The 14,108-nt window shown below is 42.6% G+C and overlaps 1 protein-coding gene across 1 annotated transcript in view; it reads left to right on the forward strand.

Moving 5' to 3' along the window:
- Positions 1-13,749, forward strand: part of slc36a4 (solute carrier family 36 member 4) — a gene marked incomplete at its 3' end in the record, with an annotated part of 230,883 nt that extends 217,134 nt beyond the window's left edge. Inside the window, exon 11 of the mRNA XM_080006768.1 lies at positions 13,424-13,749. Coding sequence (XP_079862894.1) covers positions 13,424-13,749 — 326 coding nt within the window. The remainder of the gene's footprint in view (positions 1-13,423) is intronic.
- Positions 13,750-14,108: the final 359 nt, after the last annotated feature.

Consider the following 14,108-nt stretch of genomic DNA (forward strand, 5'->3'; position numbering starts at 1 on the left):
GACCAAACTAAGGATTTATAACACCTCAGTCCTCTCCATCCTCCTCTACGGAGCAGAAACCTGGCCTCTCAACAAGACCCTGGCTGCCAGAATCGATGGCTTTGACACCAGAGCACTGCGCTCAATAGAGGGGATAAAATGGCAAGATAGGGTTTCCAACATCATGCTGCGGGAATTCACCCAACAGCCCCCTGCGTCCCACCTGGCAGCACAGCGTCGGATGCGCTGGTATGGCCATGTCAAAAGGCTCCCCTTGGAAGACCCTACTCATGCTATCCTCCACTTCCAACCTAAAGCTGCCGGCTGGAAACGCCCCCGCGGTGCCCCCCGCACCCGATAGATTGATGCCGTCACCAGGGACCTACACCAAATGGACCTGTCACTTGCTGATGCCGAGTCCCTAGCACTGGACCGACCCAAATGGAGAAGATTGGTAAAACTGATTGGCTCTACGTATGACGTCGCCCCCGTCGCCGAGCAAGAGACCTGATGATGATGCTGTGATATGATGAGTAGAATTAGGTAAAAAGTCAGATTAGAGAAGAACTACAGAGGAGACACAGACGTGGAGGAGAAGAGTCACAATTATTGTAGTGTTCAAAAGATTGTCTCTTATAGCTCCCAAGCATTTATTTTATCTATGAAATTTTATTAAATATTTTGTTTATATTTATTCCGCCCCAAAAAATGACATAATTCATAATGATTTAATGTGACTGGACTCAAAGTTACTTATTGAAAAACAAGTGTTTTCTTTACAAATCAAGACTCGATAGGGTTAGTGTTAGTGCTGAAAAAAATACATATGTTGAAATCGAAAATCGAATCGAATTTTCATGAAATTGAGTTTGTTATAAAGAGGAGAAATTGAACATGATACTGGTTTATGTTACTGGAATTAAATTCCGTTACTGGGGGCGGATCTAATCATATTTTTCATTCACTACCATGTTTAAAGGAAGAAGGTATCATGCATGCCTCATATTGCACTTGAATTTAAAAATTGACTATTGAATATTTTCTATGTTTTAAGATTTTATGTAAAAAAATATATATATTTTTTTGCTCATCGAAAAAATAATCCGATCTGTGACTCAAAACTGTGATATGATCTGAACCGTGAGTTTTGTGATCTGTTGCACTCCTAGCAACAGCCATAAGATAGAAAATCAGCGAGTCCATGATGATTTCATATTCCCAGAACGAATCTGGAAAATAGTACCCTGAAAATGGTATATAATCACATAAAACGTCAACATTTTTCCAATGTCATACAATCGTAAACTATCGATGAACTTGGGCACGAAAAAACATTAATCCACAGAAACTCGTGACCACATCGAGTCGAATCTACCACAACTGTGGAAATGAGTGATGCTTTCATGTAGTACGAATACGTTGGAAAACCAGAAGCCGTAAAATTGTAATTAGTCACAGAAAGATGCCAACGCTTTTCCGATTTCATGGAACCGTATCCTATCTGAAATTTTTATCCACAGAAAGACGTCACCACTAAAATTACGGAACTTCACTTCCCTGCGTAAGCTTCCATAAAAGCGTCATTATTGCCCCGCAGGAGACCAAATGTCACCTTCCTGATGAAACTGGCTACAGATCGTTTTCGAAAACAATAAGGTAACTTTGAACAATGAGAAGGTTTCCTTTTAAGGCAAAAAGACAGTTGTAAAAAATTCATATACATCCAGCTTCCTACAGGTAAATGTGATGAAATGAAAAGAGAAAAGGTATTAAAAAGTGAGGAGCCCTTCCATAATAAGTCAAATTCCAAAGTAATGTTAATTTTCAATAAATGTCTGTATTGCAATAAAGACAAGTAATCTATTTAACATTTTTTTTCAATTGTACATTGATAGACAAAATACAATTAAGTACAAATTAAAATAACAATGTATTAATTATGTTTGTGAAATCACATGTATTTATTATGATTGTTGTTAATATAATTGCAAGGTTTGTGTTTATTTTTGTTACAGATGCTGAAAAAAATCCGAAAGTCTATATTATGACACACTACACAGGGCAAAGATGACTATGGGTGAACAATTACAATATTGTCCATCACGCCAAATTTGTGGGGGATCTCGAAAACCGGTGGAGGGGTGGGGTGCCGGCAAAGCCCGGTGCCGGCAGCTTGTACGTTCTAATAATTTTAAGAAAAGGTGTGCTCCTCAATAAAATATGATATATTTTACAATATCTCCACATGATTTGTCCACTTGAGAGCTCCACAGAATAGATTTTACATCTATGAACTCTGTACTGCTGAAGCCGTGACAAAAATGCTGGTCCCAATGTTTTGGTCAGGCTTGCTTGTCCCCGCCACCAGCCCCTGACATAAGCAGTTCTTGGTTCTGAACTAGCAACCAAGTGGTGCTGTTCTGGAACCGGTTTCACCGGCCAAGAGCCGATTCTTATGCTGTTTAAACGCGAAGAACTGGTTCCATATTAGCCTTGGTGGAAAAGGGGTATTTGTAACCTGTTACCACTATGCATAAAGATCTGCACAGAGCAGCACGTGGGCTCCATCCATTCACGTTGCACTTTGCTTAGAAAGTAGTCAAGTCAAGTCAAGTCACACTTTTTTTATAAAGCGCATTGCATACCAGAGCAACACAATATGCTTTTAAAAGACCACAATTAGAATTACAATCAAAGGAAGAACATTATTGTCAGCTGGTCATTTCAAAAGAATGCCCCTGAAACAACAACAAAAGCAGCAGCAACGACAACAAAAACAACAACAAAAACAACTACAACAGCAGTACCACAACAGCAGCAACAATAGAAAACAACGATAGCAGCAGCAACAACAACAGCAGCAGCCACAGAAACACCAGCGGCAACAACAACAAAAACAATAACAACTACAACAGCAGCAGCAACAGCAGCAGCAACAACAGAAACAACAAGAACAGCAACAAGAACAGCAGTAGCAACAATAGCATAACAGAAACAACAACAAAAAGTGCAGCAACAAGAGAAACAACAAAATGAGCAGCAACAACTGAAACAGCAACAACAACAGGCGTCATGACATTTCACTGCATATATGTATGACCATATGAATGTAACAAATAACCTCTTCAATCTTGAACAACAGAAACAGCAGCAACAACAGAAACAACATAAACATGAGAAACAACTACAGCAGCAATAACAGAAACAACATAAACAGCAGCAAAAACAACAGCAGCAAAGACTAGCACTAGCTGAGTGCTGGCCAAGCCAAATTCCACTTTCCAAAATCCGAAAAACATCTCCGGCGAGGGTCAAAGTAAGGAAATTGTAAGGATGTCATAGTGTGAAAAATCCGAAATCCGTAATCCAAAGTCAGGTAAAGTCGGGAAACGATTCAACGAAGTAACACACACACAAAGACGTCACCGGAACCGGAAGTGGTACAACAACAACACCAGCAGCAACAACAGAAACAGCAGCAATAGCAACAACAGAAACAACAACTGAAATGGAACAGTCCAGAAATTGCTGTGTTCGTAGTTCCTGGCCTGTATTGACAGTAATATCAAAAGAGTGCTGGAAATTCTTAGTTGAGTCAGATTACCGCGACTGCAGAGACCTTTTACCTGAGTGCAGGTAGAAGTGGTGATGAGGAAAATGAGTATATCACTAGTTTACTAAAACAACTTCTCAAGTTCAACTGAGTATCAACTTTTTCCACCCTGCGTATTGGATGGGAAAGAATCCATTTCAGTCGACATTGGCTATAATCTATTTGTAAATAATGTAGACAAACAGGATGAATTAATAAGCCATTCATTTGAGGCGATTGAACTGCTAACCAAACTGCCGTCAGCATATAAGCAGCGAAGCCAATGGAAATGCATTGCTTTGATTGGCTGCTGTGACTTCTTGTGTTAAAATATTAACTTTGTCGCTGTTTGTAAATGAAAAATTGCGAATTGCTTATAAAACTTTACAAATGTGAAAGTACAAATGTGCAGAATCTTAGTTGAACTCAATAAAGTGCTAGTACAGGTGAAAACGTACTCGAGTACTGGTGACTGTAAATTACAATGCATGCCATTGAAACACTGGGTCAACAAGGATTCAATTGCAAGGTTCGATCAAATATGAAGCACCCTGAGCTGAGCTGTGTGTGTATTTGGTTGCGACAGGTTTCCAGACATCTGGAATAGCCGATTTGCATGAAGCGTTATGGCATCTGTCATAGCGCTTCACTCGATAATCTGCGGCAACAAAACATACAGGGGCAAACATCTGCAACCCCCTCCACCCCAATCCACCTACCCCTCATCACATCAAAAGAAAACACACGACACACTTAGAGCCATCGCCCCGGCCTACAGTAACCGGTTAGGTATGAGGATAGGCTTTACTGGAGCTCTTGTGCCTTGCTCCCGGACGCCTCCTAATCACGTAATTAGAGCAGTGGTGGAATGCTAATTAGACGACACTGTCACAACAGGGCACCAGAGGAATAGAATTACTGCCAGGCGCAAAACCCCAGTAGCAGGGGAAATGAAGTGAGAGAGAGAACGAGATGGTGAGCTGTGTGCAGCGAAAGGGGCGGTTGGGAAAACAAGAAAACTTTTGAGCCCGCAAGATGGCGGCGGCTGTTTCAGCCTCCCATGGCAGACGTGCCATCGTTATGCAAAGCACCCGCCACTTTCATGCGGGTGGGGCCACCCGGCACCTGGAACGGAACCACCCAACCATCTGGATGCACCGGGCCAGAGCAGTCCAAGCAGCCCATTTCCAAGTATGATATAATTATACATTTTGTAATTTATATTTTTCATATTTCATATATATTTTTTATTTAATTATACATATTATATTATATTATATTACATATGATCTAGTGTGTATATATTATGAATATTTTTATAAATATATATATATGTTTTTTTTTTGTTTTTTTTTAGTTTTGGTTATATTTTTTATCTAAAAGACCCATGGAGAAACTTGACTACTAGATTCAAGATTCAAGAGGTTTTTTTTCGTCACATACATATACATACATACTTTCATACATATATGCAGTGAAATGTAATGCAACGCACCCGGTGATAACACACAATAAGTCCTAGGGAAAAATTTCTTTCTAATAGACCAACTGATTCCTAAAACGTAATACAGTAAGTCGAATAATACTTATAGAATAAAATAAAATAAAATAAAATAGATAAAGGGAATATGCTTATGTATATAGAATAGGCAATTATGTACATACAGATATGTGCATTAAAGTGGCATGTGAATGAGGTGAGGTAGTGTTTGGGATAATACAGCACAGTATACAACAGTGCGGCACAGCAATACGGTAACACCGAACAACCCTGAACAATGACACAGTATGCGGTACAGTACATGCTACATACAGTACAGTAAGGTAGTGGAGCCTATGTGTGTGGCCTAGTGAGGACCCCTGGTGAGGTCAGCATTGACAGTTCTTATGGCTTGCGAGGAGAAACTCCGTCTCAGTCTCTCTGTTCTCGCTGTGTGACTGCGGAGGCGCTTGCCTGACCGCAGCAGCCGTTGTTGGGGTGGTGAGGATCCTTCATGATCCTGCAGGCTCTGCTACTACACCTCCTGGTGTATAAGTCCTGCAGGGAGGGGAGTGTAGTTACAGTGGTATGTTCAGCTGGAACCCTCTGCAGGGCCCGCCTGTCCTGAACAGTACAGTTCCCAAACCAGGCAGTGATGTTGCCTGTCAGGATGCTCTCCACCGCTCCACAGTAGAAGGACTTGAGTAGAAGGACGTCGTCCGTCGTCCGTACTACTTTAATACTTTTAACAGAGAAAGCTTACCCTTCTTTTCTCTGACTTGAATATATTCTTCACTCCTGCTCATTCAGGTACAAATCTCCCCCCCCCATCTTTTTTTTTAATAATATTCATCAGACTTTAAGCGCTCTGTAGGCTGATCCACGGAGTTTTGACTGATGAAACTACTTTTCTTTTGTTTTTTTCTCCGCCCCTCAAATATTTTTCCGGCAAATACCTCCGCAAATCCTGATTAATTCACCCCAACTGAGTGTGTAGCGATCGGGATTTTCAACACAACAGCGTAATGTTCTTCGCTGATCTGAAGCCACGCGAGCGAATGTTAACAAGTTTGCTTTTCCATGTATCTGTGTGTGGGTTTTTTCCCCCCTTCCCTCCTTCCTTTCTTTCCCCCTGCGTAGCTTCAATGTTGGCAAGTCTCGCTGCGGAAGTCTTCCGGCCGAGGTTTGATTTGTAGCGTCGGCGCTTTAGCGGGAAACAAAAAGTAATTAGGGAAGGCGCCCAGCCCGAGACCAAGCTCGAATTCAAACAGCGGGCTCAATTTACACCGCTTCTTCTCCGTCGTCATCGTCGTCTTCTCCCTCCATCTCTCTGCCGTCGCTTTCGGTGCTTCCATCTGACCTTCCCCCCGTCTGCAGCACTCCTCTGTCCCTCTTTTTCTGCTTTACCCCTCCCCCTCCCCTCGTCTGCCTTCTCAGATTAAATGAGACAGTTTAATCCACTCGGGCGTTAATGGGGAATCACTGCTTTGCCAAGAAAATTATACTGCACTTTCTGCTCCCCGCACACACATACACTTATTAAGTGGTAATCCGTAAGATTCGCAACAGTTTGTTTTTTTTCCCAACATCTGGATTTATCCTCCTCTTCGCTCTTTGCAGCTTCTATGCCTTCTTCTGATCGATTGATTTGTTTTTGTATTCTCTTGGGGAAAACGTGGACCCCACCACCAACAGTGCAAAGCCTGTATGGGGGAGTACATGCATAACGCACATGTCACACCACCGGCACACATGCGCTGCAAAGCGACAGGCTGCAGTGCATTGCAAATGGAGCTCTGCTTCATCCAGCTGCAGTGGGCGGCGCTACAACCGTTGATGAGCTCACGGCTTCGAGGAAATTTGAGCAGACTATATGCAAACTAGCAACGGCAGGAATGAAGGTAGATATGCTCTCACTGGCACTGATCCTTGAACAATGGACGCCAGGACCACTGCATCACTGTTCATGATTAGGCAAATTTTTTTAATGAAAAACCCTTAAACTATAGATGAAATAAGGAACTTGTCATTTTACATTTCTCCAACAAGGACAATTCTTTATTTCATTGGACAGATGGCAAGACTAGTGCTGTAATTTTTTCAAGTGGTTATTTATTTTGCCATGTAAACAGCTACTGAATTTTAATAAAAACATACACATGGTGCCATCCGTCTATATAATATGTATTAAATATGGAAAGGGAGAGTGGTTTGAAATGTTTGGTGAGCCCACAACAGCCAATTTTGAGCCAACACACCCACAAAAGCCAGGGGCACAGAGACCTGGCGACAAGGAGTGATCGACTTGGCGACAAGAGTGACTTGGCTTCATGCTGCAGCCGCGTCACCGGCGGTGTGACCCTAACATAGCGCATAGTTGCACAGCTCAGTCGCAGACACCTTCACTAAAGAAGAAATCAAAGAAAAGGAAATGGTAAATCCCAGGCCGGCGAAGAATCCTGTTATTTCCCAGCCAATATCATAATGCGCCAGGGCAACAAAGCCCCCAAAGTGCTATGTGAGATGTTGGTCTGTCTGCACAAGCAGGTTTTTCCACGTCTGCGGGTTAAAAAATGAGCAAATGCAAGGTAGATTACCCTTTGAGAAGCGTAACTTGGTACATCTGCTAGGTGTGTGGATCGACTTCGGTCAAGGGGATCAAGGTGGTTGAGTAGCTCTTGATGAGCATGTTGGGTAATGGTGTTGAGGCAGCATGGAGAGGGTGAGTACCAAACCCGGAATGGGTATGGAATAGTGATGGGTAGATCAATATTTATACTGTATTTATAATAGTATCTATACTGACGATTCAAACGTTTCCTCTGGGAATTTTAACAAAAAGATCAATCTAGTGTTTTCTTCAACCTAAAATCACTTCAGATTAGTGACGTACAAGCCAGGAACAATTCACTCATATTTAACTGGCCGTTTTACCGATTCTATTGTCAATCTCGACAAAAAAGGCCAAACTTTTCATCACTTTATTTTTATTTTATTTTTTTATTGAATGTGTATCTGATGCTTAAATAAAACAAAAAATATATATAATTGAAGCAAATAATTGTGTCGGAGAGGAAGGGATTTTCCTTGGGTAGCTATTTGCTATTAGGATACTGGTCTTGGTATAACTTGGTATTGGATTGAGAAGGAATCCAGAGGCGTCACTCCAGAAGAGGGTATGGAGGGAGCACAGGTGGCATCTTACGTAAATCAGCCAAGTCTTAATTTATTTGGTCTCAATCACAGATTTCAGAAAAAGAAATGTTGTCGTATTTTATTTATTTATATTTCGCCCACCCGGAGACATTTTTATGTACTCATCCATGGCTTAGGGCGAGATAATGTTAGAGCAAAGGAGTTGTGTTCTGCAGCCTGGCATTGGTATTTATCAACTCTGCTTCACCCAGCCTCCCCACGCCCCCACCCCCCCACCCCCTGTGCCTCTCCTCTCTCCTTGCTTCGTTTGTCGTGTTGTTGGCAGGGGCCCGGAAAAATGGCCTTGTCCTGTAAATTGGGCCTCGGGCTGGGCCAGGAGTTTGTGCTGGCCTTGATATTAGCCGCACGCGGGTCACTGTGTCAATATCAACAGGATGCTGCAAGATTGCTGCTACTGACCTGAGCACCGCTTCGAATAACCAGGATGTTTGCTGTTCTCTCTTTTCTACAATGCCACCCACCTCCACCTCCGCCGAGTTCACACAGCTCGAGTCTGGAATAACTTAAGACCACCTTTGTGTGACTCTGCCCTCTCAGCAGTCTCTATGTATGTATGTATGTATGTATGTATGTATGTATGTATGTATGTATGCGTTTGTTAGTTTATCTCTTTTAAAAAGGGGTGTGTGTGGGGTGAAGTGACGCAGACAAACTAGTCAATGAAGTCAAGACGAGCTGGAGCTGTCTGTCTTCACCGACGGCCTCAAGAGGAATGAGGAGCTTCAGGCTCTGTTTGCCCCCCCCCCCCGATTCCTTTGACTCCCCACCATCTCCCCAGGGAACCACACCAGCCGGATGGGGTGCGCTGGGCTGGATTGGAGTGGGCTGTGGGGGTTGTCGTGCTCATCTCATATTCTAGCAAAGTCTCATTGGCCATGACCTTGTCCACAATGCCCTCCCAAGCGTACAGGCGCAGGAAAGCTACACGCACGCACTTCAGTGATTTATTGTGAATTTAATTGCTTCATTGGCAATTGTCATGGAATAAACATTATATGCTTGACTCTACAAACGACTGCATATACTGTATGCTTTACGGTATATGTCCAGCAAATTAAAACTATAACCACTTCTGTGCAAGAATTTGCCTTCTCATTAGCAAAGCCTCAATGTGTAGCTACAGTTACATATCCATTCCTATGCCAGCTAAGTTATGAATATGTCACAAAACCAAACAATCTTTGGCCCCTTAAGGTCAGCTGGGAAGGGGGCAGGTGCAACAATCAACATTCCCTTTTTTAGCTCGGCCAACTTGCTGACGTTAGCAGACACTCAAGATTCCTTTAGCAATGCAAAACTCTACAGATGATACATTACAGTGCTGTTATGTCAAAGCCTTCTGTTATAGGAATGCTAACTCCACAGTCAATCTCAGCTCCCCACCAGCCATGCTGACTTTGATTGTTTCTGGACCCAAAACTTGCAAGCGGTCCCCTGATCTAATCATAGACAGAAGCACCAGCTCCAGATTTGAGCTGTCACCACTAACCCTCTCTTGCTACATTTAGAAGTAATTTTTTCTTTGACCGCTAAGTGCACTTTGGTAAACAGGGGAGCTGTATTTTTTTAAGCTAAAATGTCCACTGCGCTCCCTTGACACTCCCTGTAAATCTACCACCAGTCACTAACTATTTGAACATTTGGCTGAAGAGAAGATGTTGGTTCCCAGAGTTTTAGGCAAAAAAGCTTTTAAATACGCTGCCCCTTCTTTTTGGAATAATGTGCAGAAGGACCAGAAATTGTCTGAACTGATTATTATGGGGGAATTTAAGTCCATTTGAAAATAGTACTCTTGGTCGACGCGATTGCTCCTAAATTTTCACTGAATTTGCTTTTAAAAATTATACTTATTTATGGATAATAACTGTCCTTTAGCTTGTATTGCATATTAATGAGACCAGCGATGGACGCTAAAGTTAGTACCAGGGCGATGTAAGGTGCACACCGCTCCTGGGCAGAGGATAAAAACACATTTCACGGCCTCCATCAATTGCTGAGGTATGATTTCCCAAGAATTACAAAACACGTGTGTGTGTGTGTGTGTGTGTGTGTGTGTGTGTGTGTGTGTGTGTGTGTGTGTGTGTGTGTGTGTGTGTGTGTGTGTGTGTGTGTGTGTGTGTGTGTGTGTGTGTGTGTGTGTGTGTGTGTGTGTGTGTCGGCCGCCGTAGCTACACGTATGCATGTGTTGTGTGTGCAGTGATTAATAAAGACGAGCTAAGTTAAGCTTGTCCGTTTTTGTTTCGTTTCGTTTATTGTGTTTACTCGTTTGTAGTGTGACAGTGTCTGTTTGTATTATCTGTGTTTATTGTTGTAACAATGTTTATGTTGCTCTCTTTGCCAGGTCACTCTTGGAAATGAGATTTTAATCTCAATCAGACTTTTTACCTTGTTAAATAATGGATATACAGGTATATACACCATAGCCACAACATTAGAACCACCACTAATAAAACCATTCATTATGTAGCTCCCACATGTGCCGCCAAAATAGCTCTGACCCATCAAGGCATGGACTCTGAAGGTGTCCTGTGGTATCTGGCACCAAGAGGTTAGCAGCAGGTCCTTTAAGTCCTGTAAATTGCTGTCGCTGGTTCACTGGTTGTCCTTCCTTGGACAACTTTTGGTAGGTACTATCTACCGCATACCAGGAACACCTCACAAGACCTGCCGTTTTGGAGATGCTCTGACCCAGTCATCTAGCCATCACAATTTGGTCCTTGTCAAAGTTTCTCAGATCCTTACGCTTGCCCACTTTTCCTGCCTCCAACACATCAACTTCAAGAACAGACTGTTCACTTGCTGCCTAATACTGTATATTTCACCCCTGGACAGGTGCCACTGGAACGAGATGATCAATGTTATTCACTTCACCTGTCAGTGGTTTTAATGTTGTCTATAGTGCAAGACTAAAACCTGGGAAAATTTAAAAGGGTCAAAAGTTCAACTTTTATGACAAGATGGGTAAAATCAGGCATACACTGTAGTGCACACTAGGCTATGTTGCTATAGCTGTCTAGCCATATGACTAATCAGTTGAAATAAGGCTTAAAATCAGCAAAGTGTTAAATACAGTTATATGAGAAAAGAAATACATGTTAAAGAGTCTAACCATACCTGCCTTTATTTTTGTGCACACATACATTAAAATACAAAAGTGAGTAGCATGTAGACAAGTATGTAAAAACTTGTGATACAATGCCAAAAATATCCAACATAAAGGACACTTCTAAGACACTGCTAAGTTTGTCCCCCGAAAACCCCAAAAAATAAATTCTACAGGGCATTTGAGGTAGGGCTGAATTTTTGTTTCCAGTTGATTGATGTCTATTCCTGGCACGTTTGACCTTATTCTCAGTTTATTCTGCCACTTCACTCAGCCTTTCAAGTCATTTTGGTTGTAGGGAAATGACACAATGCTGTAAAACATGCATTCTTAAGTAGCGGAGTTGGCCAAAGTGTTCCTGAATTCCAGATTAATAGAATTCTGATAAACAACTATTAATTCCTCAAAGTGGAGATGGCTTTTTTGTGTGTGATCAAAGCAACTCAATTCCCTCTTATAATGGAAACTGCAGACAGTGCTTTGCATTCAAAATCGCAACGTTTGTTGATTTACAGTCCTTTTTGAAAAGTTCAGGGCACTAATCTGCCCCATCCCCCGAATACCTCTCTGTTTATTCACATCAAGTGGATAATCAATTTCTAGAGCCTGTTGCGAAGCGGTATATCTGTAATATGCTACATTAAATTTGTCTTATTTATTTTACTTCAAAACTCTCCGTCCCTGTGAAGGAGTTGTCAGAATAAATACTAGTCAATAAATGACTTAAAAAATAGCCTTCTCTCTCTCTGCCCAGCTTCAAGTACTGATGTATCCCATTGTATCCAGAGTGTCCCGTACAATTAGCGCCCATATCAAGTGTCAGCATGTCCAACATTGATCATGGCCACGATACACCTGACAGGGTCATTGCTTGTTGGGGTTTTTTATGTCACAGTCTGACAGACGGTGGGCATTTAACACAAAATGTAATTTTGTCTTATTTCCAATTGAGTCGTCATATCTCATTCTTGATTACTTTAAATGTCACCGGGTGATAATTCGCTGTCATATCTTTTAATGTTTTTCTTATACATTATACATTATTTTTCCAGCGCAAACAATAGGCCTGATGAGGCAACATCTCTTAAATGTCAGGGCTCTTATCTGGTGATGTTTGAAAGAATGTAAAATAATTCCTGAGATCTACCACACCACATGGCATATGGGAATATTTCCCCCTGTACCCCAACGACTTGATTCGTCACCATTACATTCCAGGAATTTAAGTAATTTTTTCGGTATTAAATTCAGAAATGTCACCTTTGGCTCGCATTTTTATCGTGTAGGAGTTTGAAGTAACACAACTTGAAAAACTATCGACATGCTACAGTAGTGTTGACAGTGTTCAGCTACAATTGTATCAAGGATTTGAATGCCATTCCCCTATTCAAAGTACAGTTGCTTCACTCTGGCCCCATCTTGGAAACCCTCCCAGACAGTATGTTTGCAGCTGACAAGAGAAGATGCATGTTTTTCCACTTAGCAGTACTTTCATTAAATAATACCATTCAACATTGCTGGTTTTCCAGTTTTGCTGACCCCACATGTTGGCCACGTTGGTTCATTGGCCAGCCCCAAAGGAAGACTTAATCTGCCATGCCGCGACCTGTTGAATTAGTTTAATTTTGCTTTGTGGTGACATGTCCCTCTAAGGCTAAAAGCTCCCGCACTGAGAAATACCCTGTGCGCTGCAGTAGTCAATCTGTTTCCTCAGAAGGCTGGAGGGTTTGTAAATGGCCAGTAAGCAGATGGCGCTTACATCCACTGGCCCTTCCATGTTTAAAGGGGTTTTTTTTGGTCAGGTTATTTTATTTAATTAATTTTTGTATGATTTTGTTGGATGACATGTTTCTTGGCAACAATGTGATGTATATGTTGGGCATGGAGATGAGTGGGGTGCAGTTGAGGAGAGTGAGAAGTTGTGAGGGAGGGATTGGAGTGATGGCCTGTGCACTTCTATCGCCCAACACCCACACTTAGTCCTCAACACTTCCTTTTAAACATCATTTTATCCAATGCTAAAGGGCTCTTTCTTCTCCCTTGTCTCTGCTAGTCTCCTGGGCACTGCTGATCCCCCGCCTGGACCTGGTCATCTCCTTGGTGGGGGCGGTGAGCAGCAGCGCCCTGGCCCTCATCTTCCCACCACTGGTGGAGCTCATCACATTCTCGGACCAGCGGATTCGACCTGCCACGGTGGCCAAGGACCTCCTCATCACCCTGTTGGGCGTCGTGGGCTTCCTGGCCGGCACCTATGTCACACTGGCCGAGATCATATCACCCAACACAGACGCGGTGCCCACCCCCACCTCGGCAGCCGACCTACAGGCAACCGGCGGCGGGAATTGGACTTCGACTTTGTCTCCCGTAACTGCAGGTTGAATTATTTTTACCTCCAACCGCTGCTACTGCGATAACCCTCCACCAACCGTCCCTGTTTGACTCTTAGCCTGAAGAATCCTGTTGCTCAGTGGGGAGGGAGGGACAAAGATGAAAGAACAAAATGACCAAAAAGGAATCGAAGTCCTTCCCCACTGGTTACCAAGCGCTATTTTGAAAGCGACCATTCCTTCTGGGCCATTGCTTCGGCATTGGATCAAGCCCCACACCCACAACCTTATTCCTATGAGGTGGAGGCATGCAAAGCAAGCCCTGTGCACCCAAGTTGGTAGAACTTATTGGGAGGCATAGGACAAACACTGAGGCAAAGTCACAATATTGATTATAATCAGCAGTCAAGG

This window comes from Zeus faber (genome assembly GCF_960531495.2).
Source record: "Zeus faber genome assembly, chromosome: 9".
In the NCBI taxonomy this organism is placed as follows: domain Eukaryota; kingdom Metazoa; phylum Chordata; class Actinopteri; order Zeiformes; family Zeidae; genus Zeus; species Zeus faber.